The following is a 27,560-nucleotide window of genomic DNA, read 5'->3' as shown; positions in this document are numbered from 1 at the left end:
AATTTAATCCATTTTAAATTCAGGCTGTAACACAACAAAATGTGAAAAAAGTCAAGGGGTGTGAATACATTCTGAAGGCACCATGTTGTCAATCTAGAAAAGGAGTTGGCACACATGCCTCATTGAACATGATTTAGGCTAGTTTACATGCAAAGTTTCAGTGCTTAATTGTCCACCACATCCCATATTGACTGTGTTGTTTTCGATGTGTCCATCAGGTTTTGGGTTCCTGACCCGGCAGCTGATGGGTCTGGCTGGAGGCCGGGTGATCATGGCTCTGGAGGGAGGTCACGACCTCACGGCTATCTGCGACGCCTCCGAGGCCTGCGTTAGCGCTCTACTGGGCATTGAGGTGAGAGACTGGTTTAATGTGCATTAAAGCAGTTTATAAACTACTTTTAAACCCCTTCATAAATCATGTTACGTATACCATAAAGGTTTATGTGAAGTCTATACCCTCATAAGGAATATTCAATCATATACAGTGCATTCGGAAAGTATTCAGACCCCTTGACTTTTTCCACATTTTGTTACGTTACAGCCTTATTCTAAAATTAATCAATCTACTCACAATACACCATAATGACAAAGCGAAAACAGGTTTTTAGAAGTTTTGGCAAATGTATTAAAAATAAAAAACAGAAATAAGTATTCAGACCCTTTGCTATGAGACTCGAAATTGAGCTCAGGTGCATCCTGTTTCATTGATCATCCTTGAGATGTTTCTACAACTTGATTGGAGTCCACCTGATGGTCACTCTGACAGAGCTCCAGAGTTCCTCTGTGGAGATGGGAGAACCTTCAGAAAGGACAACCATCTCTGCAGCACGCCACAAATCAGGCCTTTATGGTAGAGTGGCCAGACGGAAGCCACTCCTCAGTAAAAGGCACATGACAGCCCGCTTGGAGTTTGCCAAAAGGCACCTAAAGGACTCTCAGACCCATGAGAAACAAGATTTTCTGGTCTGATGAAACCAAGATGGAACTCTTTGGCCTGAATGCCAAGCGTCACGTCTGGAGGAAACCTGGCACCATCCCTACGGTGAAGCATGGGGGTGGCAGCATCATGCTGTGGGGATGTTTTTCAGCGGCAGGGACTGGGAGACTAGTCAGGATCAAGGGGAAGATGAACATGGCAAAGTACAGAGAGATCCTTGATGAAAATTTTAGAATAAGGCTGTAACGTAACAAAATGTGGAAAAAGTCAAGTGGTCTGAATACTTTCCGAATGCACTGTAAATAAGAGGAAAGGTATTGAGGGCTGGAAAGGAGGATGATGTTGATTAGTGGCCTGATGGTTTCCTCTCCCACTGTGTTGTCCATACAGGAGCCTCTGTCAGAGGAGGTGCTGCTGCAGAAGCCCAATGCAAACAGTGTTTGCTCGCTACAGAGAGTTATACAGATACATGGTGGGTAAACAGTCATTCAACTCCTCTTGTCTCTTTCTTATGCAGTACACCACTGTCCCTCTTTTCCCTCTCTCTCTCTCTCTCTCTCTATTCTATTTTTGTCTCTCCCTTTATTCTGGTCTGATCCTAATTATTGTGAAATGCAGAGACTTCCTGAGTACACACAAGGATTTAATACAGTAGGCTACAAGGCTATTAATAATATTGATCTTTCACCATATGGGCCCATATAGTTTGAGGGACTAACTTTTATATCAGTTGGATGATTAGACCTTCTGACTGCAGCCAGTGTGTGTGCTTACTGGCTCTGGTTTAGGCAAAAAACACACAGAATAAACACACATAGGGCAGAATGGGGTAAGTTTAGCCATTTTTTACATTCAGCATCACTACGTCAAAGGGAAATATAGTATTCTTTTAACAAATATATCTACATATATTTCAGGATGTTGTGTATACATGGAAATAATCCGAATATATGTAAGCATAGCTTGTCCCCAAAAAGTGGTCTCTTGACACAACTTACCCCGGGTATGGGGTAAATTGAGCCACGGGACAGGGTAAGTTAAGCCGCCTACTGAATTAAATATTACCGTTATTTTTTTAAACCATGTCTATCTTTATTTCCCAAACACAGTTCAACACAATCACCTTTTTGTTTGTTTTTATCGTTTTAAGCATGGCTTAACACCCAACAAACACTTTTGACATAGGCCCTGTTGTTACCTCATATCCCAGCGATAATGCCATGTATTACGCCTGGGAAGAAAACACTTCAATGGCCATTGTCTCAACTTACCCCAAGGCAAACATTTTGACTATATTAGCCCACACAGCTACAAGGATGCACTTTCATGCTAAGATAAGGACCTATTGAAGCTTATAGAGACCCCAACTGAGGTATAGAACAATCTTAAAATGATCTACTTTGGTTTAGATACAAGCATCATGAAATCTATAACACAATAAATTCATTTGACTTGGTGAAAATCCGTTTTTTGAACCTAACCTTTTCCATGTGGTTTCTTCCTTCACAGACCCCTAAATATTTGGTCAAATGATTCATTTTGTGTTTCCTAGAAAAAAGGGTGGCTCAACTTACCCCTTTGTCTCAATTTACCCCAATCTCTCCTACTGTATAGCCAAAAAGATTCTCTGTTTGTTTTTCAGGTCAGTATTGGCAGTCCCTGAAGCCGTTCAGTAGCTCTGTGGGACTGTCCTACCTGGGTGCTCAGAGAAGAGACTGTGAGGAGACTGATGCTGTCAATGCTCTGGCCTCTCTCTCTGTGGGGGTCCTGACCAGCAAGAGGTACGACAGGAGCACCTGGACCCAAACACTCCTAAACACTCTCAAACACTCCCAAACACTCTCACAGTAAAGGGCAGACTCCCCTGTACAGTACTGTACAAATATGATGCATGATGCTTTTCCTAACTATCTTCTCTATGTGTTTTCCCCCCAGCCTCCCTGACGAGCCTATGGAGCATGACGACGACTCCATGTAAAATATGCTGACTTTTGACCTCAGAGACCTCTCCTTCAGGACGTCCCAATAGCCTTGGAGATCCTGCGCTGTCACACGACGAGGGGGAGGAGGGTAGATTGTGGAGATCTGCCTTAACCAATGAGACCTTAAAGCCACCCAGTGCCTCAAAGACCACTGTCCATTCTCCTCAGACTCTATGCAGCACAACTTAACACAGCGAAGAGTGAACTCAACGCAGTGGAACTAATGTGGCCTGCGAAGCCACATCAAAGCCCTGTCAGTGTATATGTGAGATAAAATATGTTCTCTCAAACAACTGATTATTAAATTGACTCTGTCCATGGTCTAGCCCTAGCAAGACAGTCATTTATATTGTGTGTATTCAGAAGGATACGTCCATACCAGCCCTGTGCCGTCATATTGACCACTCTTTGGTATAATAGGTCTTACGGAGGCACTTACAGTAAAGCAATACTTCTCAGCCGTTGCCTTATTTCCCCAGTGTCTGTGATTAATACAGGCCATAGAGACTAAAGGAAGATGTGCCCTTGAAGGAGGGAATACTTAGCACCAGGTCTGTGGGTGTCTGTTGTTGTGTCAGTGAGCATAGCAGACCCCAGTCAGTGGCTCTGAGGATGGCCCTGAACAGACAGGAGGGAGAGATAGAGAGAGAGAGCCTGGAGGGGACCGGCCAGCAACTGTTGAATGGCTCAGTCGGTCCTCGATGATGTCATTAATATTCAGTTTAACCACTAAAAAGGGCCAAAAAGAAGAAGAAATGAAGATATGGATGACTGTGGTTTTCTGTCATTTTTGTTTTTGCACTGCATTCCGTAATGTGAACCGTTGAAAATTCCAAACCTCGGGGAAACTAAAGCTCTAGATTATTTAATTATCTGTTCAACTTTGAAGATTGGAAGATATTGTTCTCCTCTAAAATCCACTCACATTCTAAGAAGAAGACTTATGCATTCTACATTTCTACCGGCATGTATACACAATGAGTATTTCTACGAAGTGCATTTGCAAAAAAATCCTGTTTGGCCAGATTGTATTACGAAGACTTTCCACTGCTGTTCATAGACAAATGTCTTTATACATTGTTTGCATGGACACACACAAACACACACACTCAGAAAGGCATTGTAGACATGCATGCTATTTCCCTTCATGTCTTACCACTGACATAATGAGGACCAAAATTACTCCTGTCTCGAGGATATATAGTATACAAACTGGATGAACTGAAACAATTAAACCAATGAATCTTATGAAGAGCTGAATACCTACCACTGTTTGGAAGGAAATACTAAATATATGTTCATTCCTAGGCCATTTTATTATTTTATGATGATAGTCAAAGGCTCTAATGCACTTAATGGAGATCTCCCAAAGAAAACTGTCTTAAATATGTCTGCAGTGTGACTGTATTACTGCAGTTGGACCAGTGTGGTTACCGTGTTACGTTGATGTTTGTTTTTGCAGGACCAGCATTTTGACCTGTGGATAGACATGCATATTATATTGTGTACATTAATTTGACAGTTCAGTTCCCTTGATATTAACCACGTACAGTAATATCAAGCAGAGCTGAATACAGTTAAACTGAGTGTATTATTCTATGTGAAAACCTTCTTTATGGTGTTGCTCTGTTTGTTTCGAGGACCAACCAAAATACTATTACTGTTAGCACTATGGAGATCAGTGGCGGTCAGTGCCGTTTAAGATGAGTGAGGACGTTTTTTTTATTCTCAAGCGCATGGCCTTATTTCTATTACAGCATATTGGATGACTGTCATTCATATTCCATTCCGCCAGTTCAATGTAACAGCGATAGGTTTAGGCTACTACATGATACTCAAATGTTCCTATACCCATCATGAGGTTGCTACAAACTAGCCTATGAATTAAAGTTTACAACGTAGGTGCACACAGGTCGAGAGAAACATTTGAGGTGACAGACCGTGACACATTCAATGCCGCCTTGCACACTCTTGCCTGCATCTAGCTGATCTAGGGTGTAATCATTAGTCCAACAGTTGCAAACAAGAGTTTCTATTGGACAAATTCAGGTATGTTTATCCCCATTTCGTTCCGTTTGCTAAACTTTTTTCAACAGAATCGGTGGAATGAATACACCCCTGATCACGCGTAAACACAGTTCACTTTCATAGCAGCCACGTTGTATTCCTTCTCGCATCTATGCGCTCTCCTCCTCTCACCTTTTGCCTTCGCTTGTGGACTTCAATGCACAACACATCAGCTGGATGTGACCAGGCAAAAAAAACGTTCCAAGCCAAACCATGTCATAACTGCTACACACAGCCTACATCGTTGTCACCATATTAGCTAAAGTAACGTCATAGTCAACATAGCTAATATAACTAACGTGTTAGTAAACCCACTACAATTATGCAGTAACGTTACAGTGTACAGTCAGTAAGCAGTTTAGCACTTACACCAGCAGGCCCCGGTGGCAATACATTTGTAAAACCAAAAGCTTACCTTGACTTGGAAGAGTTCCAGTATTGTGTTGGATAGTCATAGCCATCTAGCTAACATAGCATCCCTCTGTTTGAGTAGGCTAAACTAGCTAGCTGCATTTGCTAGCTAAGTAAGTGAAACTGAAAGTAAAAAAAATGCTTCTCTTTCATTTATGAAGAAATGTATTTGTTCAAAACTGCTCAACTATTGTCTTTCTCTCTTTGAGTCAACTACTCACCACATTTTATGCACTGCAGTGCTAGCTAGCTGTAGCTTATGCTTTCAGTACTAAATTAATTATCTGATCCTTTGATTGGGTGGACAACATGTCAGTTCATGCTGCAAGAGCTCTGATAGGTAGGAGGACATCCTCCGGAAGTTGTCATAATTACTGTGTAAGTCTATGGAAGGGGGTGAGAACTATGACCCTCCTATGTTTTGTATTGAAGTCAATGTACCCAGAGGAGGACGGAAGCTAGCTGTCCTCCGACTACACCATGGTGCTACCCTACAGAGTGCTGTTGAGGCTACTGTAGACCTTCATTGCAAAACAGTGTGTTTTAATAAATGAATATATTTATTATAGTTTTATCTAAAAATGATAACTTTTTTAAATGTTTTACAATTTAAATTTTTATGAAATTCACTGAGGAGGATGATCCTCCCCTGCCTCCACTGATGGAGATGTGGCTTTACTATGATGGTGCATACTTCTCCCATACACCTTGTGTAGGAAGTCTCTCTTGTACTCCAATTGTATGTATGATACAGTACTTGACATCATGCTGATTTATAGATTTTCAGATATACTGTATCTGCACATATCCAAGCTGAACCTGCTCCAAACTGAAACTAGTTTGTTAACATGTCCTGAGACCTTTTTTGTGTGTTCATGACATCCAGTGTAGATCGTTTTTGTTGTAAATTGAAATGTGTACCACATTCCACCGTTTCATTTTCTACATTCATTCTGGGGTTATGTAGTTTGTCTTAATGAGCATTTCATCTAGTTTGCACTCATTTTTAGAGGTTCTTCAGTTGATAAAAAAAAAATGCCCACCATCAAATTGAGAAATTGACATTTGTTTTCAGATTCACAATATTATTTTGTATATGACCCCATACCTCTAAGGAATGTGGCTAAATGGCTGAATGTATCAGAACGCTCTATTACTGTGTTTTCTATGTTGAAGCAGTCATGTTCTTTTTTTAACAAAATCGAAGAGGAGAGTGAGAGAGAGCGTCCACTTTTGACTAACCACTGCAGAAAGAAAACATTTACAAGGCATATTTGTTAAGGAACATACTCTCTCTGCTGGTGCGCCAATACAGTGGCACACTGGTGATACATGTCAATCTTGTCTTAACTAAACATTATTCTCTAACCTTAGCTGCATCCTCTCCCCTAGTTGTCGTTGAGAGAGAGATAATGATAATCATGCTAACAAGTCTTATAGTATTTTCTTACTATACTCTGTACTAACCACTGTGGATAGCTACAGATGTAGGATTGTAATTCGATCACCCTGTTGCAGGAGAAATGTCCTGCAATGCAGGAAATTTCAACCTTGTAGTGTATTTGAGCTTTGAAACGGCTTCTGAAGTTTGTAATTTCCACTTTTTTTCTTTTTTTTTATCAACCCCTACAAAACTGTCCATTAATTATAATCCACATAATTCACATTTCCTGTTGCTGCAGGACTATATTCGTGCTGTAGCAAATTGGCTCAAATTAAGATCCAAATCTGTGTGTGTGTGTGTAGGAGACCATTGCCAGTTTTCATTATTCATTATTGTTTGTACTAGCTATTTGTTTTGGGGTGGTTGTTTTCAAGACTCTGGGCAATGTTTGCCCATAAGATCCCCTCAAAGACTTAGAAATAGAAGTAACCACCATTATTCATAATCTCGTACAACTGACAGTGACTGTGCTGTGTCTGTCTCGTAATGCACCAGTGGGTATCTGTTGTCTATGAAGTAATGTTAGAGAAAGTGTGTTGAATACTGTACATTGCCTCTCCTGTAAAGACTTCCAGGGGCCTATGGGCAACACTCTTATTGTCTTAGTGACCAGTGGGCCGCTCATCTTGATTTCCTTTAATATTGTCCTTTTTATGCTCTATTTCTTAAAGTCACTGTAAATAGATACTCAAGACCAAAATACACCACGCATGTGCCTTGAGTCAAGTATTGGTAGGCTTCACTAACTGGAGTTAAGAATAACAAAAAATGACATTGAATCTTTTTTCATACTTTTTATTTACCTTGTGTTCGTTTTTTTCCTACATATTTCCTATGTATGTATAGAAAGAATGTCTATTTTGTACCGTTTTTCTCTTAATTAAAATTTTAAATTGTCATTTTTGTGTGTACAGAATTGTAGGTGTGACAACATGTTGGATATACAGTGTACATTCCTGGTCCACTAATACATGTATCCACATATGCTTCTGTGGTTGGGTAGATCATAGGATTTCTTTCCAACCAGACAACCAATAACTATTTTAGAGGCCTTATTTTCCCCAAAAGAACAACAGCTTTATGGGCAATTATACCCTGGGCTGCCTGAGCAGACACTTGGGCCTCATTAAGGAAGTCTGTGTTATAGAGCACTATTTAAGGCTGACAGGGTAACACATAGAGAGCCTGGTAACCCAGGTTCTTTCACACACAAACTCAAAGAAGGATAATTGATGTATTTCGTATGTATTTGGTGTTTAGAAATGTTATTGTGTCATCATCCACCTCCAAATGTTTGGTCATATATTTTGGATGCTGATGTTGGACTTGTTCATTCTGGTGTAGTCGCAGTACAGGGTGTATGCTTTAAGGTGAGACTGGTAATAAGATGGGGCTGAGAAAGATGCTTCAAAGATGCTCAAATACTCATTTTATTATCTTACAGCAACTGATTCCCTTTTAATTAGGAATTTTATATTGGTTTACAAACAGTTCTTTGACTACATGTAGTTACACTACAATAGGAATTCCCATTAATATCTGCAACTTACATTTGTTTACCAAACTGTTTCCAAGTCACAAGTTGCAATTTCCAGGTCATAAACATCTATAGTTATCCCTCTTCTAGACCTGCTAGTAGCTCTGAATCATTGTCCCATAGATTCTGTGTGGGCTCGAGGAAGCTGAGTCTTTCTACAGTACCTCTCCAGCGTGAGGGCAGGGCTCATATCTATGATTTAGTTGGTCCAGAGGTGTAGGTCCAAACCAGTAAACAAAGGGATTGCAGACCAAAAGGTGAAGGCTTCTCAGTCGCCTTGGTCGGGTGCTGGGGAGACAAACACAAGATTCTGTAAGTACTACGTGCTTCAAACATTCTGCAAGTGTTACGTAATGAAAAATATGCCATTTCCTTTTGTGTTGAAGAAAGCACAAATTATTAGTCCATGATGCCTAACAAACCCTCTGCACTCTCTAACAGTTAAACTGGTTAAACTCCCAGGGGAAAAAGTAATGGGCATAAAAACTCCCTTTAGTATTAAGCTGTTTGTCCATTTTCCCTAGCCCTGTTTTGTTGGGAGGTCAGGGCTCAGTGTTTTGTTGAGCATGTCCTTGTAAAATGTGGTATTTCTATTAAATGTAACTGGATAATATCAATAAATATGCATATAAAAGACAAAAGTAACCTCAATAAATATAAGTATACATTTAGAACAGTCGGTCAATTGAAAGCCAAAGTGTGTGGCAATAAGTTTAGCGACAAGACCAAAGCAGGCTAAAACACCAATGTGTATTTGATCTCCTTAATTAATAAGGAAGCCATCTGACAGCGGTGCAACAACTGGTGAGCTGTAGCGGCCATCTTGAAAGACACGGATAAACATTGATGCCTCCCTGACAGATAAAAAAACGAGTATTTATGTGGCATATACACACACACACACATACCAAAGCAACCACACGGAATAGCAGGGAGAACATATGCATACTGTATTCACATGTATATGAATACAAAGATGAACAGAAAGGGCTATGCAGACTAACTGGAGAATAATACAGGACCCTAACAAGAAAGGAGCAAAGAATGGCTTCCTTCAGAGTCAGCTTGAAGACTGTACCATAACAATGGCCATCCCAACAAACATTGTCTGAGAATGCATTTCTTATATCTAGGCGCCTATACAGGCCACTTTCATTTCACATGATATTCAGTAAGAGATTAAAGGATATTTAGCTTTCATTCACCTCAAACACAATTTCTAGAGGACAGTATTGTTTGAGAATGTCACAGAAAGCAACATGTCATCGTGGGCTAGGTTGTAGGAACACACTGTGCTGACTGTACTATGAAAAATACTTCCCTCAGAAGCATGGTAATGGTACCTCTTGTGGACAGTCTAATGATACGTTCTGGGATTTTTGCTGCATTGGGAATGAAGTGGGTAAAGCAGTGGTTTCAAATGGCAAAGGCCAAATGTGTGGCTACTGGTGAAGGAAGACACAGCCACTGATGAGGCGTCTGACAGCCATCTTTACCATGGAGAAGTGGAACTGGAAGAATCAATGGCACCACTTTCATCTAACTCTGTGGTTTGTGGGAGTGCAGTAGACAGCCATCACTTCTCCTTTGATGGCTAACTGCTGCATGGTTTCTCACAACCAGTTTGTTTTTGTTGAGCCCCGTCGAGAACTATCGCATTTGCGTGCAACGTAGCAAGTTTAAGCCAAAAGAAAAGAAAAGTTTTTGCACCAAAATATGGAATTGGTTTTGGTGTACGAAAGTGAATCTTGTAATGTTACTTTTTCCACAATAATTTAGCTTCTAAGGTAGATTAATATTAATAGGTCAGTGTCTAGGAAAATTATGAGACTATGGGATACAATGAGTTATGGGGGAATTCATTATTCTGTGCTGTTCACATAAATGTAAGATCAAAAACAACATCAAGTCTATGAAGAAGTTATATATGATTATATTCATGATTTCTGGTCTAAATTCTATTTGTATGTGTATAGAAAATAAAAAGAAGATACCTACCGTATGGTGCGATTTGTCAGAGTTCAACGCTATTTGTTACAAAATTTATGAAATAACAGCTCTACATCCTCCTATTAGGTCCATAATCTTGATGATAATCATGGGATACATCAAGCTACTATTTTATATAAATGTTCAATACAAACTGATCTTGTAGAATAGTTACTGTATGTAAAAAGAGAATCTTGGTAACCTAAGTTGTCCTGTCCTATGACCCTCCCTTGTGATTCACTTACTTGGCATTAGTTATTGGGTCTCATTCTGGCAAATGTCAAGCATGGCATTCAATACTCTAATAAAACATCAGGTGTTTCCCTATGTTTATATCTGATCACCTTCAGCAGATCTGTTCAATTATTACTTCTTTGCATGCAGTATAAAACAGTGAGATTTTGTTGAGTATGTATGGTTTGTATCTCGGCAGTCGGAGTGCATACCTGGTGTAGAGTGATAGAGGAGTTAGATGATGTGAGGATGAGGGTCAGAGAGCAGGGGTCAGAGGTCATGGGAGATTGGGACCGGAGGGCGCTGCTGGGGGAGGGCGAGGGGGCAGGAGGGGAAGAGGGGGTGTTAGAGAGGTAAGTGGCAGGGCTAGTGGGTAGCGGACATGGACCAGGCCCCCTCCATCCTCCACACTGAGAATGCGTAGCTGAGTCTCTCATGGGCTAGGTAGTTACAGCTGGCCAGCTTGGCATCCATCTCATCGCTCTGCAGGACCTGGTAGAGGAAGTCAATGTAACGCGAGGCCAGCTTCAGGATCTGGATCTTGCTCAGCTTGTCCGAGGGGAGCGTGGGGATGATCTTACGCAGCGAGGCAAAGGCGTCGTTCAGGGACTGTGTCCGTTGGCGCTCCCGTACATTGGCGATCACCCGCTGGTGCTGAGGGTCCTCCAGGGGCTGGCCTGGGATGGGGAGAGGAGACAGGGATGGCTGGGGACTCTTCTTAGGCCTCTTGGATCCTGATGGGATCAGACTGGGAGGCCCTCCTGTTGTTGACTTGTTGTCCTCTGTTGGCGATGAAATGTTGTCTTTCCTGGTGACACTCTTGCGCCCGCCGGCCCCTGGTGTTACCACCACCACAGGGTATTTGATTGGAGCACAGTCTGGCTCCTCCTCACTGGACACCACCCCTCCCTCAGGGTATTCACCACAGCTTGATGGATCCTCTCTCATGGCAGTCTATCTACCCAACCCTGTTTCTACACCTACACTGTTTCTATCCCACTCCTCTGTTCTCTCCTTCAGCCCTTCCAATGTGTTATGCCCCCTTTAGTTTCTCTCTTCTCTGGCAAGCCTGTATATAGAAATACCCGAAGTGATCTGCCAGGTCTGCTAGCAAGAGAAAGCGAATGGAAAAATTATCAATTCTCAGTATTGGAAATCCATATGTTGCCTACACCTAGTCATGACAACAATCTAACTACAATCTGCTCGCTACATTCAGAACAGCAGTTGCATCTAGTATCCTAGATCAATGTAAGACAGCAGCCAACCTGCATCTGGCTTTTTAAAGAAGAAAGAGGATGGAACTTGTAAGTTCCCACCCATCTGTTCCACAGATTGGTCCAGCTCGCTTTTAAGGCACAGCCAGGCCAACCATAACAGGAAGAGAATGCGTTTGGTGATTGGTAAGGGTAAAGGGATGAGGCGGAGACAAAGGCACGTGGGTTGACCAATCAGATGGGGATATTCTGGCGTTTTTTCCTCGTAGAAGTTGTCCAAGTTTATAGGTTCCAGATTTATTTCAAAACAAGTCGTTCCCCTCCCCTCCCCCACACACTTTTTCCCTTCTAAAGTCTCCACAACTCAACACCATCATCAATTATTTTGGATTTTGGAACATAGGAAATACTTGAAAGAAAGTCAAAAGAAGAGAGGCTTCAAAAATGCTTCCCTTTCCCGTTTGAAATCAAGACAATATTCTCCTTACATGATATACTATAACTCCTCAGGACAGACCTCATCAGTGTGCCCAGTTTTCTTTGCAGTTTCAGTGGTATTAGATGGATATATGCTATGGTGCTAGGTTATTGTTATCTTTCATCTATAGCCTACTTAACCGAATCATCTGCACATACTGTGGATGAAATATTCAACAAATGCACAGTTTCACTGGATTCGGTTTCACAGTTTCATTTGTTTTGTAAATCAGAACAAGCATCGGAGACAGTGTTTTCAGATTCGTTTTGTTTTACTGGAGTCTTGGCGCAGTGTTCTGAGCAGTAGGCTAAAGGGGAAACTGGCATACCAGAGTAGCAGTGAAGTCTAATAGCAAAGTTAGCTCAAGCAAAATAATGTATGAGAGGTTCTGAATATAAGGGGTGCCTCTGGGAACATTTGTTTCATCCTCTGTGCCTTCAGTTCTACCACCATCACTAGGTTCTCAAACATGGCAGACATCCACAACACAAGAACAAAATCTATTGTTTGACTTTCAGAGATTAGATTCGAACCTCAGTCCAAAGCAGTTCCATGACTGCCCTCCAACATAAAAGTGCACTAAATATGCATCAGGAATATTGAGTTGTGTTGCACTACAGACGCAATGTTCGGACATTAAATCACTTGAATGCATTTAGTATGAGGTTTGGGTTATTCTCTGAAGAAATGTGGAATTCTGCAGAAAGAGACTTCTTGTCAAGATACTTATAATAAACAAACAAAAGTCACCTACATCGGTTTTACCTAGAAATATGTCATTAACATGTGTCAGACTTCCACTGTCCAGCCCATATGGGTGGTAAAGGCTGTGGATTTTAAATAATTCCATTGGTGTCATCAGGAAACTGACCTCCTGAATGTATACCCAACACCGTCAATGTATAGTCCTAGTATAACAAACAACATTACCTTAAATGGGTGTAGATGCACAGCATCTGGACAATGGGGTGCATTGTTAGGAGGCAGAATGCATTAATTATTTTGTGTATACCATTCAGGAATGTAAAGGTCAATTTCAAATGTAGCTCTTTAAACAAATCAGCTTGTGTGTCCTTTCCGGAGTCATCGAGACGCCTGTGACTGATCAAACTACTTATAAATTACAATCCCATTGAACACCCTCACCGTAAAAATAAATATCTCAGAGCTAATGGAATAATGGAAAATTGATATCAGGGTTGATTTAAACGCACATTTCTAGAGAGGGGCCAAGCGTACTCACAATGGCCTGTGTTGTATGGAAGCCCCCCCCAGGAGATAGCCGACGTCTGGAAAAGGGAAGAAATCTCTGCCTTCTTCTGTTTGAACTGCACGCTCAAACGAGGTCTTAGCCTAAATATTTCCACTGAGAGAGACGGCAAAATATATTATCCCATGTGGAGGTTATATACACACCCTCACGCATATGCACACATATACACACCTACATGCCCTTACACACACAGATACACACACACACACATGCATAGACAGACATGCATATATACACCAACATCCCAGTAACACAAACATTACTTAATCATTTGACGTATAGATGTGATGACAGGGCATGGCTATACCTGATACCTTTACTCAATCAGAGAAACAGTGAATAATCTTCAGTTCAGATATAAAAAGAGGGGTGTTTAAGAACAGACAGGTATCGTCCTCTGGCAGGTTCAACCTCGCGTGCCACTATGTCATTGTCTCTGTAACATGGAGGAATGCCTGACAGGAAAAACAAGAAGGACCCACACTCAAAGAAGAAAAAGGGAACGAACGAAGGAGAGAAGCAGGGAGAAAAAATTATCCGCAAACAGAACCAGATGGAGGGGTGTGGGGCGCTCTTTGATCTCTACTCTGCCTGATTGATGTTGCACATTTCATTTCCTCGTCAGGGATGTGACATAATGTTTCGGTCACTTTTTCTATTTCTTATTCTCTCACTTGCAGTGGTCAACACACCAAACAATGAAAAGACATCAAAACTGTGACCAACGAAACCAAAAATGCTGGAAAAGACAACTTGACTGGAATTAGTTCTGAATCCACCAGTTCTGCTAAATCTACTTATAAACGGACTGAAGTAGCTCACAGCTAACATATCACAGTAAGACACAGTGAAACTGCTGTGTGTGAGGGAACATGTCTATATTATAGCATGGCTGACATCCACAGGAATTTCCAATACTTTAGCTATGACCTCAGTCTATCTATTCTAATTCAACAAAAGAAATGAGCAGTCATAAAGCAGAGATCTCCAAAGTGTAACCTACTAAGATTGAATGATGACTGCAAACACACTGCTTTGATATCAGATTTCCTGAGAGCTAATTTTAGAGTCAGAATCCCTATTTAAAAGATATTGTAGAAGGTGGTGAGTGAGATATGACTCAACATAGGGGTTTTTCAATTATTCTTGCAATATTTTGTGTGAAACGTTGGCAGCCTTGAAGCAAAACTCTATTGCATGTTCAATTATTGTTCGTTTTCCACGTCAGATACTTTTAAATAACACTTAAACCAATCCCAAAGAATAGAAGCTAACTAAGTGATAAATTGTACAAATTCCAACAGGGATGCTATCCCCTCCCTCCTGTCACACAGGCACCCTTCACCCCACTGCCCAAAGCTGTGGGACACCCCCACATCTGGCCTCCATTTCCTCCAGTAAAGAGACACTTCCTGTGGGCAGGCTTTGAGGGGGAAGGGGGCTGCACGTCTAAAGTTTGGGTATGCTGAGCGGGTGTATCAGGGGCAGAGGTGATATAGATTTGGACACAGGTCAGGGTCAGAGGGGTATCCACTAATGTTATGGTTAGAGCAGGAATGGGCGTGGCTTGGATAACAGTTGCAGTAAAGAAGCTTTATTGTCTGTGTTTCTGAACTACTGAAATGTCATTGTCTCGTTAACATATCTAAAAGCTTCAAAATGACAGACAGTTAATTGGCTGCTTTCTCGTGATACCTTAGGAAATGTAGAGAAGTGTTGCTTGATAGAAATAGGCCTAAAAGGTAGCACTGTGTAAACTACTGTATAGAAAACAGTATGTACAGTATCAGTATGTACAGGTAGTAGGAATAAAAGTGCTTTATAATTGACATTGCTTGAATAGGTGTGGGATATGTTCCACATTTGAGGAACTTGAAGTTGGCTTTTGTAAAATCCCTCTTATGTTAGAAAAAGCATCTGTTTCTTTACTGCTCCAAGATGGGGGCTTTAGAATCCACTTTTATGGATAAAGTTTATAAACCAAAAAAATATGCCAGTCTTACTGATTCTTTCCAAGGATTTCTGACAAATTCTCTCTCTCTCGCTCTATCTCTCTCTCTCTCTCTCTCTCTCTCTCTCTCTCTCTCTCTCTCTCTATCATTTTGGAGAAAGGGGTGCAATGAAATAAAAAAAAGTGGTGCCACTTCAAAGCCCAGCTTATTACCAGGAGTTTGGTACCTGTGGTGCCAAAGGAGTTTTAATATGCACTGGGAAATGGCACACGCCCTCGCAAGTCAGGTTTTGCCTTTGTTCTTACAGTAAACTATCAGCTTCTTACTACCTAAATGGCAATTTATAAATTACAACTCAAACCTCTGCCATTATACACTATTCTCTTCAAACACACTGTAGTACAGTCAAAGTCAAGTCCCGGTCCAGCCATCCAGCAGAGGACGCCAAAGTCACTCTAATAGTGGATTAGTTGTGGATGGGTGGATGGATAGTGGCCTGGGTTGTGTTTTTGATACTCTCCATGACATACTGTCAACATCCAAGATACAATGCATGAAAACTAGTCTGTTTATTGTTTAGTGTTATCATTTTGAGCAGAAAATGTTTAACTGCACTATTCCATGATATGAATATACTAAAAAAGATAGGCATAATGTTTAATTCGTTTCATCAGTCTGTTTGTTGCTTGTTATCTAAGCCATATGTTTTTTGTAATTATGTATGTCATTTTTTATGATCACCAGGAGGGCCACCAGGAGGGCCACCAGGAGGGCCAACTGACAAGCCCCTGTATGTCATGTGTATATGACAAATAAACTCACTTGAACTTGCTGGGCTTTTTGACCTTTTTTGTCTTTAACCCTGCACTGAATTTTGTGTTTGCTTGTTTTTAGCGTGCTAAATAAATAAACAAAAAAACAGAGACCGCTTCTTATCCATTATTGACCTCAATTAAAACATGTATCTTCTGTACAAACATAAAACAAAACACACATTTTTCCAAGAGCTGGGAGACACTGGAATTGTCATTTAGAGTGAGGTGTTTACAGTAAACACGGTACGATGGGGCACGTGTTTATACAGTATGTACAATACTGAGTTCCCCCATCTCACATTGCATTTTCCTCATTGTGACTGAGTGGTTTCAATCATTGTGACTGAGTTTTGTTTTTTAAAGACTTTTGGTTAGTGGATTCAGAACATATTTTAATAACGATGTGTACTGGCAACTTACTGTCAAGGAGTGCCCCTATGACGGGATTCTTGGCACTATCAACTCTCGGAATGTTGCTCTGCACACATTTCAACTTTGCTTTGCCAGTAAATATCAAAGCTTACTTCCTTATCTTGCTCTCTCTCCCTCTCTCTCTTCAGTGTGTGCTGAGGCCAGTGTGGAGAATTCAAGTGAATAAGGAAGGACCATGTCTCTGTCTAAACCAGAGGAGCTGTTAGAACATGAACTCAGCTGCCCTATCTGCCTGCAGCTCTACACGGATCCCGTGTATCTGCCCTGTGGCCATAACTACTGCCTGGCTTGCATTCGGAAAGCTACAAATATCTGCGATGGAGAGAAGAGCCTGCCTCAATGCCCTGAGTGCAGAGAAGAGTACGACGGTACAGAGACACTGCACAGGAACTTCAAGCTCTGCGGCATCATAGAAGGCTACAGGGCCATTGCGCCAGCGGACCACCTGAAGAGAGAGCCGCTGGAGGTGCGCTGTGACCACTGCCTGGACACAGAGACACTGGCCATCAAGACCTGCCTAAAGTGTGAGGTGTCCCTGTGTGCCAGGCACCTGCAGCACCACACTGAGAGGGAGTCCTTCCGGAGCCATGACTTGGTGGAGCCCCAGACTGAGCTGGGCCAGAGAGATTGCGTCATCCACGGACGCCTACTGGAGTACTTCTGCGCCAGCGACATGACCTCTCTCTGCGCCACCTGCTTCATTGAGGGCACCCACCAGAATCATGATGTCCTGGCGTTCGAGGCAGCCGATGAGGAAATGAGGCGGGCTCTGGAGAGTCAGAGCAAGGCGGTGGCCACCAGGCTGCAGCTGACCGAGACCCTGCTGCAGAGGGCTGCTTATGACCAGGGCACCTCTGAGGCTGTGGGAGACAAGCTGATGTCCAAGGCTGTGGCCCTGATGAACAGCATGGCCGGCCTGGTGAGCAGGTACAGGGACAGGATGAACCTGCTGCTGGAGGAGGAGAGAGGCCATCAGAGGGAGACCTGGCAGAGTGGCCTGGGGCTTCTAGAGGAACAGCAGCAGCAGCTGATGGAGGCCCACCAGCGCACCACCGAGGTCCTCACAGAGACAGACAAGTGTCTGTTCATCCACAGGTTCCTGCTGATTGAGCCCCAGCTCAGGGAGGTCGGGACGGGCACCGTGGCCAGAGTGCCCAACAAGGTCCCTCTGAACACCAAGCGGCTCCAGGCCAGTCTGAGAACGGAGGACTTCAGGGCAGAGATGGCTCGGCTCCTCCAGTCCCTCCACGTCCTGCTAAACCCTCTGGAGCTGACCTTTAACCTCAACACGGCCCACACCAGCCTGCTGCTCTCCAACGACCTGCGGACAGTCAAGTACAGCGGTACCAAGCAGGCCTACGCTGATAACCCAGAGAGGTTCAGTGCCTTTCCCCAGGTCCTCTGCTCCCAGGGCTTCACCAGTGGGGAGCACATCTGGGTGGTGGAGGTGGGCGACCAGAGCATGTGGTCAGTGGGCTTGTGCTACAAGAGCATGCCCAGGAGGGGTGACCACAGCCGGCTGGGGCATAACCCGGTCTCCTGGCGTTTGCAGTGGAAGAACAAGAAGCTGACGGCGTGCCATGCCTCCTCAAACGTAGCGCTGGCGGAGATGGCCATTCAGCCGCTGAGGGTGGAGGTGGCTCTGGACTATGAGGGGGGAGCACTGATCTTCCACAGCCTCAAGGGCCATCGGGAGCATCTGCACACGTTCAGGGCTGTGTTCAGAGAGCCTGTGTACCCTGCCTTCAGCATCCACTCCACCAAAGCACAGTCCTGGATCACCCTTCAGAGTGGAGTGTAACCCTCCCTCAACCTCCCCCTTAGTATGTCCACCTGGGCTTGAAATGCCTTTACTTATTATTATGATTGTTACGGGTAAATATATGGGTAAAATGATGGGTAAATCTAAATCTCTGTTTGAAAATATCTATGAATATTCAAAAATGTTGTCCAGGCTAGTCCATTTGTTGCTCCTTTTTGTTGCACAGTACATGATTAGACATTGTCAGTATATATGTATCTTGTTATTCACAATTAAAGGAATGCCAGCTTCTGATTGAGTTTGTTGCATGGATACATTCAGTAAATAGACATATCTATGTGGTGTTATGTTATTTAGTTGTTTTTTAGCTGATATAGTGCAAAAATAAAGTTCCGTTAGTACATGTGAACTTTATTTTCAAATTTGACAGTTTGTTGACAACATGACAAGAAATGTGTGTGTTGTAATTTTATTTGAAAATCAGTCCACTTTGGAATCATACTGTACAGAATAAACAGTTATATGGCTATTGTGCTTTGCTGAATTTTTGTCTTTGATTCAAAGCTTGATTTGTTGGCTCTAATAAGCACAGTCCTTTGTTTGTTGTCAAAATTCCATGTCTTTGCATCCTACATGTACACAAACTTCTGCATTGGCCCAACAACTTATTATGAAGAGCTAATGCTATGAAAGATTGAACCTGTATAAATAAAAATTAGCAATAGGATGTAGGTCCACAGTTAATTTTAGTTTAAGGCAATGTTCAGTTGTAACCAGACACCAAAGATCATTCTTGGCAAAAGCTCTCAAACTATACAAATTGAATTCTCCATCACTAAATACATTTTTATTGATGTAGTGGTATTCCTATTTGTTGTGTGCAAATTATTGTTGATGCACTGTCTATTTAAGCGGATTATATATTTGTACCTGTTTTTTAAAGCCCCCACGGTGTCTTTGTAATTATATTTTTAAATCATCACTGTATGTCAAATAAATCACAGTGTGTGTTTATTTCATGAAAATAACTCCAAAACATATTTTTCATAATGTATTTCTCTGAGCCTCCTTTGGCCCTTGAAATGCTCAGTCTGATCATGTGGGCGTTAGGAAACATATTTGAAGATATTTATATACACAGCCCTGATTGGCTGATAGGATGGTCTAGGTTCCGTCTGTTTAGAAAACATTCCACTCCTTGTACTCTGTGTCATACTGCATGTCAAAGTTGTTTAGCATGATAAGGAGTGGCAAGGAGTGGTATGATAGCTAAACAGACTGGTACCCAGACTACTCCCATAGTGCCTCTTCAAGAACAATAAATGGACCTTGACAAACTAGTTTAAAAAACATTTCTCAAACTAACTTTAATGCATGACTTAATGCAGGCAAAAATAATCCCTTAGCAAAAAGAAAGGTAATTGACTGTGCTGATGCGGCTACAATGTATAAAAACGACCACAATAAATAGCAAATATGATTGTTTTAAATCTATGGTTGACTAAATGTCCACATCCTCACTAATGACTTCAGAGAGGCAAAGCAGACATTCTTCCTTATGATGGAGCAGTAGATGGCACTCGATATGACTTGATATGACATTGCTTCTCTCTTCCCGACCAACCTGCTTTTCCAACCATTCTTCTTCTTCTTCTTCTTCTTTGATATCATGGCGGTCTGCAAACAAAAATGTAAAGTACATGCCGCCACCTACTGTACTGGAATGTACGATCAATCATAATCTGTGCACTTCTGTACTACCATGAAAAATAAAATAAAAAACCAAATAAATCCCTACTAACTTCTACCACACCCTCCCCCCAAAAACACTCCCCAACCCCCTAAACCATTCAACTTTATTTATATCATGCTGAAACACGCCACCCTTAGGATTGTTCAGCATGTCAACAACCATTTCAACAGTAACTTCTGTTACCCCCAATATCTCTTTTGCCATTGCCACAATAACCTTCAACCTGGCATTTCTGCTTTCCACAATCCGAGTCGTATTGATAACCTTACCAATAAAAGCTATGAAGTCAACTTTATTCATTATCAAAGTGTCCTTTGACACCCCACATTCATGAGCCCCGACAGTAGGTCCACTTACTACAGTAACATCCATGTAGGCCCATCAGTCCACACTGTAGTTCTACCAATCTGTTTTACGGCCTCTGCATATGATACATCATGACTGATCCTATATCTCTGAGCCTCTCTCTGCACCTGGCATCCACCAAATGCTGCACTGTGTTCTCCCCCACAATTACAGCACTTAACCTTCACATTGCTTACACATTCACTGTAATCATGTTCCCCTCCACGCTTGACATATCTTTTCTTTCCTTTACACTGAGCAGCTACATGTACCATTCTTTGGCATTTAAAACACTGTAATACATATGGGACAAATTCTCTGACATTGAATCTAAGGAATCCTATCTGTACTTTTCCAGGGCATACTTTATCAAACCTCAGCATCACTGATAAGCTTTCACTTCTTTGACTTTCTTTCCTACTGATCAACCTTTTGGCCTCAATCACTCTGCCGACCTTCACATTTTCTTTAATATAATCTGTGGACATAGATATTGGGACCCCAGTGATGACTCCCTCAACCTAGCATAAGCACCAGGTACATGGTTTTTAATCTTCTTCCCATTAAGCATTTCAATTAGCAGAATCTTCCCCTGCTGAGCCTGGCTACCACACAACATTAGCAATCTACCATTTCCAATTAACCGGGCTAGTTTAACTTCACCTTTTTTTCTACTGCATTAGTTAGTTGGAAAGGGTGCAAATGAGGCCCTGTGGTCTCATCAAACACCATCACAACTTTCCACTTCGACATATTATTACTCTTACTTCCTACTTTGACCCTCTTTTTACTTTCTACACTAGACGCTCCACTGCTTTCAGTATCATGATCTCTTTTCTTCCTAAGTCTTTATTTATTTTCAGATCCTTGACCCTCACCCTCCTGCTCTATATCATCAGAACGGTCACCCATATTGATGGCACTCCAGCACAACTGTTGCTTCTCCAACCTTCTCTCCATTTCTTCCATTCCGTCCACACTATTTGCTGCCATTTCCCTTCCCGCCCAGCATCAAGTGTATCTTACACATCGACGTTAGTCGACATGATGGTCCTCTGCCAACCACATCTTGCTCCACAAACCATTTTTATTGCAGACAGCTCAAGGCCCGAATACTATTTTGCAAAACTTTGTACAGAGTGCCCTCTAGTGACAAATGACGTCGGAAATTGCATTAACACAAATTAAACTACACTTCCCATCAACCTTTTGGCAGCACTTTTAACCAGATTTTAACATCCTCCAATCCCATTGGATCATATCATTTTATTCTACTATGTCGTTCGAGAATACTAACCCATCCATTTATATTGAATTCGTATGATTCGTTCGCGCCTTTTTTTCCCCCAAACGAGGATGGCCAAAGCCGCGCCCCTTTTCAGCTAGGGGCGTATTCCAGCCTACTCCAGCCGTCATACATCCACGTCATTGGTCAACAGCATAAGAGCAGTGCTGTCAAAAGATAGGAGAAAATCAGGCACGTGCCGTGACTGCCGTCAAAATACAGGAGAAAATGCAATTGAACTCATTGAAGTACCCACATTTTTGTTCATGACCTGTTTTAGCTTTTCATTTTATTGTTGGGGAATGTACAAACATAATTAATGCGTGGTAACTGTTAATTACTGGCTTAAAAAACTTCCTTGCAAAACTTGCTTTAATTATCCAGGCTCTGTCGTAGCCGGCCGCGACCGGGAGACCCATGGGGCGGCGCACAATTGGCCCAGCGTTGTCCAGGGTAGGGGAGGGAATGGCCGCAAGGGATGTAGCTCGGTTGGTAGAGCATGGCGTTAGCAAAGCTAGGGTTGTGGGTTCGATTCCCACGGGGGGCTAGTATGAAAAAAAAAAAAAATATGTATGCACTCACTAACTGTAAGTCGCTCTGGATAAGAGCGTCTGCTAAATGACTAAAATGTAAAATTATAGTGGCTTGCCAAACTTGCTCTCAAAACTTGATTTTAGCAAGTGATGGATGCTTCAAACACTGTACTGTCAGATAAGACTATTTATTATTATAGCTATTATAGTTAGTTATTACTATAGCTATTAATAATCATTGTTAGTCTCGGCATGAACAGAAGATTGTTGGTCTAGAATCTCAATATGTAGAAATGATTAGATTATGTATCTGTTAACGAACCATTTGCAAGGTCCTCTTGTGGAAGTCGTTGCGTCACCTGAACTGTAGCTGTTAAAGACATAATATATATATATATATATATATATATATATATATATATATATATATATATATATATATATATTGTATATATTCCATAATAAAACAAATATTATACTTTATAATATCGTTTCATAAAGCAAATAAGTAACATACACTACATTACCAAAAGTATGTGGACCTATCTAGCCGGCCGGTCGGCCGAACCAAGCTATCTGACCGGACACATTGGGCCGCCGGACCTATCTGGCCAGCTGGAGAAACCTATCTGGCCAGCCGGACTAAGCTATCTGGCCGGCCAGCTGGACCTAGATATCTGGCCAGCCGGCCGGACCCACATATCTGGCCGACCGGTTGGCCGGACCTAGCTATCTGGCCGGACCCATCGGGCTGCCAGACCTATCTGTTGGCCGGACCTAGCTATCTGGCCGGCCGGCCGGACCTAGCTATCTAGCCGGCCGGTCAGCCGAACCAAGCTATCTGGCCGGACCCATTGGGCGGACCTACCTATCTGGCCGTCAGGCCAACCAGACCTATCTGGTAGGCCGGAGCTACCTATCTGGCCAGCCGGACCTAGCTATCTGGCCGGCCGGCTTCCAGACCTATCTGGTCGGCCAAATCTACCTATCTGGCCGTCAGGCCAACCTGACATATCTGGCCCCTGCCCGCGGCCACCAGGGGACGCCACTACATCCAGCCACTACATCCTGCCCCAGGGAATGGGGGGAGAGGGCCGGAGAGCTACAAAACTCTGCAATTCAGACAGCATTTCTGGCATATTTCTACCATTATTCTGGTAATATTTTGCTAAAAACATATAACATCCCTGGGCCAGCATTTAGCATTTTCCTCACTGTAACACACATTTTCAGGCTTTATTGGTCTTATTACACCAATTATTTATTCATTTATGGCTTTGAAAAATCTATTAAGTTCCTCCACATTGAAATGCATGGCGGCCAACTTGAAAATAGGCTGCTGTGACTGATTTTACACTAAATCTATGATGACTCTTTAAACTTTTCCTATGGGTCTCATTGTACTGTTGGAAATTTGGTGTAGTTATAATCTAGGGTACCATGTGATAATAGAGCACATCTCAATACTGCCCATTCTGTCTCAATATACCCCAAAATGCATACAGGTATGACCTTTGACCCCCCCCCAAGGTGGGCCCATGGAGATAATTTCATTCCTTAATTATTTCAAACCTTATTTCATATCTCAAGTTAATGACATATCAATTGCCTTATTTTGCTAAGATTGTTGCCTAATAATACAAAATTAAATTTCAGATCCTCAATCCTGTTGACCCACATAACCAATGCCAGTGATAATTACATTAAGCTACCTCCTATAAGTGGTTATTCCATGAACTAATTTGGGACGCAGACAGTGTCTTCAATCATTGTGTAATCCACATTTGGCTCTTAGTGTGTTTTAATATGCAATTTGTATTATGTTAATTCAGAATTTATTTAGTTTTTTAAAACTGTGAGCAATAAAATCAAATTCTGTTGTCATTGATATCAGAAAAGTGTCCTACGGATTGAAGCTGACGGTCAAACTGAATGACTGAATAATAGCACTACACAGACTCCCTGTGATGACAAACAAATGCATTTCTAGAGCTCAATGCCACCATTACAGTTGATCTTTTTTAATTTCCATTGTCTGGACATCAACAATTTTGCCTCTGAAGTAACAAGCTATAAGTCCATGTGAAAACAAATCCCCTCCATCGTTTATTCATTATTTTATAGAAGCAATATGTTTCTCCAGCCTTTGTCTTGAATAATGATTTCCTACTCATTCTGATGACACTATACATCCACTAGAGGATGGTGTTTTAACTAAAGTAAAAAAACCCTGCAGTGGAGGAAGGACCAGGATCATTCCAAAGCCCATTTATTCTGGAACAGTGTGAGTTGCTTTATCAACAAAGTAGCATAACGATAGTCGGACTGTGAAAACCATGACAAATATTAACAGGCTACATATATGTCCTGAGCAAATTATTCAAGTCATTGCACAAAATAAAGATAGGGAATATACTTTTTATTTTTATTTGTGGGTGACTAATAAGCCTAAGCAGTAGGCTTGGTCATGACATATGTTATTCAATATTTAAAATGTATATATCAAAAATGTTTCACTACATTGGGGAAAATAAGTAGTGTGTACATTTTGTCAACAGTGTAAAATTCCAAGTGCACTTTGATGTGCTAAACGGTGTACGTGACCAATACACTTTTATTTGATTTGATCACTATTTGAAGCCCCCATTGCCACAACAATTGAAGTATAACTTAATTTAGAACATCTGACATAAAATGGCTTTTTTTAATACAGTCAGCCACCTTGCATACATCATTCACAAATTTAAAAAACAAATCATAGCAATTTACAATATCCCAATCCAAATAGTGTTCAATAGTGATATTAATATCAAGAACACTAATGGCTAAGCAAAGGGAGCTAGGAAAGGTAGAGGAGCTACAATAGAAAAGGAGGAAAGGGAGATGGCAAAGGAAAGAAAGAAAGGGAGCTAGGATATGAGGAAAGGAAATGATGCAAGCGAACTGGGAAAGGAGAAAAGGAAAGGAAGCACAGAAAGGATAGGAGGAAAGGAAACGAAGAAAGGAAGCTAGGAAAAGGAAAAGTAGAGGAAAGGGAGTTGAGAATAAAACGGAACTGAACAGCATTTGCAGTAAACAGTTTCTGTTGCAAAACGTTTTGTGACAGACTAAACGTTTTGCAATAAAACTTGTGTAATGAATACACCCCTGATTGGACCTCTATTTCCTGGGGCATTTCAGTAGGCAAACGTTGCAGATAGAAATGGCATGAATAGAGCTGACATGATTCATTATTCTATACATTTTACATTTTAGTCATTTAGCAGACGCTCTTATCCAGAGCGACTTACAGTTAGTGAGTGCATACATTTTTCATACTGGCCCCCCGTTGGAATCGAACCCACAACCCTGGCATTGCAAGCACCATGCTCTACCAACTGAGCTATAGGAGGGACTATAGTCAGGGAGGCATGTTTGTTCCACACAATACATTTCTATCTAAAGGTTCCACAACATTGTCTCTGTTGAATACAGCCCTGCCCCCTGCCCGCCGCCCCATCCCTGGTCTCTGATGCTACAACTGAACACTTTGCACGGAGAATCAGGATGTGCATCCAGATTTGCTCCCAGACAGTAAATCGTGTACAGAGAGATGGGCAGGACAAAGTAGCATAAAAGACAAAACATCTTGAAACAAAGTGTCAGGAGAAGGTAAGGAAAATGGATTTAAAGACAAAGCAATTCAGAATGACAGATTATTGCTTATTCTGATACAGAACATGGATACTGGATACCACAGAATCACTCTTAAAAATGTTGGCTTGTGTGAACAGCCTATTTGTGTATCCCAGGTGAGGCTGCTTCCCAACTTCAGACAAACCCCAGGTCAGGACATACTGCATGGTGACTGTTCGTGCATCTCCCAGTGAAAAACAACAACACAGAAAGTAATTCCTGTTTTTCAGTAGTAGTTGATGTTTATTATGTAATATAAAAGTAAGAGAAATCCTTCTTCATACTCTACAATCATACTTGAATGTCCCTGCAGATTCTTCTAAACACTGGACTCTGGCCAGTATTAATCTTCATCATATATTACTGAATGGCATGCTAAGTCGCTCTGGATAAGAGCGTCTGCTAAATGACTAAAATGTAAATGTAAATGTAGTGGGAAGACAAATAAGTCATATTGAACAACTGTGTGTGTGGCAGCACTGGACGGGCCTGAGGCTGCAGGGTAAACTGTAATGATGAACTTAGCCTTAAGTTGATTTTGGGAAACAGGGCTTTGGACTATGCTGACCACTGTCTCCCATCCCATTTACCAGAATGTTGCGATTGTCAAGGACATTCTCACCTTTTCCGTTAATGCGAGACCTCAAGTTCAAACAAAATAAACTACGTAGCACTCTGGGGCACTGCAAACCATGACCCATTCTGTATCTCACACACTGTCAAATGTAATGGAGTGTGTTGAATGGTTGTTGTTCATACAAAGACATGTATATAGCTAGACATGACCACCTTAATGACCAGATAGCCATCGAGGTGAGACAGGTAGCCTTACCAACAGCAAACACACCTCCATAAACATTCTTGTGTAAGAGAGAGTTGGTTTGATGATGATGATTATATCTGTACCAAATATAACAAATGTTGTTATTGTGGGGGGAGTGGGCTGCTCATTTCACTGTTAAATGAATCAGGCCTTTACTGACAAGCATCTGAAATACAATAACCTCGTATCATGCTCGGACAGCCGTGGATATATTTTGCTGTCTCAGCCACGTACATAGGCATAGGTTATGTGGCCTTCAGATTGCAGGCCTGTCTAAGAGTAGAACAAAGCAACTGTTGTCCGGATTCTTTTGAGGCCCTCTACAACCTTCCTCTGTTCTTCAGAAATACAATTCATAAAAATAAAACCACTCCTGGTCACTCTGACAGATTCCACTTTTTCAAGCGCATACTTCACCATTTCCGACACCTCAAACGGATTTCCCACATATGCATCCTTCCTCAACAAACACATCCCAACAAGAAGCGATTCATTATCATTCATACACGTATCCTCCACTCCAATTTTAGACAATTTCATTTTTGTTGTCCATTCAGAACATTCGTCTTCACCAAATTTACTCGACGCGCTGTTTGATTCGAACTCAACATCCACT

At 41.7% G+C, this 27,560-nt stretch overlaps 3 protein-coding genes across 3 annotated transcripts in view; 2 read left to right on the top strand and 1 right to left on the bottom strand.

Annotated features, from left to right (window-relative positions):
• The window catches only part of hdac7a (histone deacetylase 7a), a 56,423-nt gene extending 51,915 nt beyond the window's left edge, over nucleotides 1–4,508 (top strand). Inside the window, exons 23-26 of the mRNA XM_084186977.1 lie at nucleotides 219–352; nucleotides 1,328–1,409; nucleotides 2,580–2,718; nucleotides 2,873–4,508. Of these exons, the coding sequence (XP_084043103.1) occupies nucleotides 219–352; nucleotides 1,328–1,409; nucleotides 2,580–2,718; nucleotides 2,873–2,915 (398 nt within the window). The 3' untranslated portion in view covers nucleotides 2,916–4,508. The remainder of the gene's footprint in view (nucleotides 1–218; nucleotides 353–1,327; nucleotides 1,410–2,579; nucleotides 2,719–2,872) is intronic.
• Nucleotides 4,509–8,253: 3,745 nt separating this feature from the next.
• On the bottom strand, nucleotides 8,254–11,585 carry LOC311149675 (twist-related protein 2-like). Its single transcript, XM_084186878.1, has 2 exons — nucleotides 10,814–11,585; nucleotides 8,254–8,666 (listed from the first exon to the last, which is right to left on the bottom strand). The coding sequence occupies exon 1, from the start codon at nucleotides 11,547–11,549 to the stop codon at nucleotides 10,968–10,970; it is 582 nt and encodes a 193-aa protein (XP_084043004.1). The 5' UTR covers nucleotides 11,550–11,585; the 3' UTR covers nucleotides 8,254–8,666; nucleotides 10,814–10,967.
• Nucleotides 11,586–16,916: 5,331 nt separating this feature from the next.
• LOC311149662 (E3 ubiquitin/ISG15 ligase TRIM25) lies at nucleotides 16,917–19,545 on the top strand. Its single transcript, XM_084186862.1, has one exon. The coding sequence runs from the start codon at nucleotides 16,944–16,946 to the stop codon at nucleotides 18,567–18,569; it is 1,626 nt and encodes a 541-aa protein (XP_084042988.1). The 5' UTR covers nucleotides 16,917–16,943; the 3' UTR covers nucleotides 18,570–19,545.
• Nucleotides 19,546–27,560: the final 8,015 nt, after the last annotated feature.

Source organism: Coregonus lavaretus (assembly GCF_964263955.1).
Source record: "Coregonus lavaretus genome assembly, chromosome: 22".
NCBI lineage: Eukaryota > Metazoa > Chordata > Actinopteri > Salmoniformes > Salmonidae > Coregonus > Coregonus lavaretus.
Note: the sequence above shows the minus strand (reverse complement) of the source record. Positions and strands in the feature narration are given on the sequence as shown.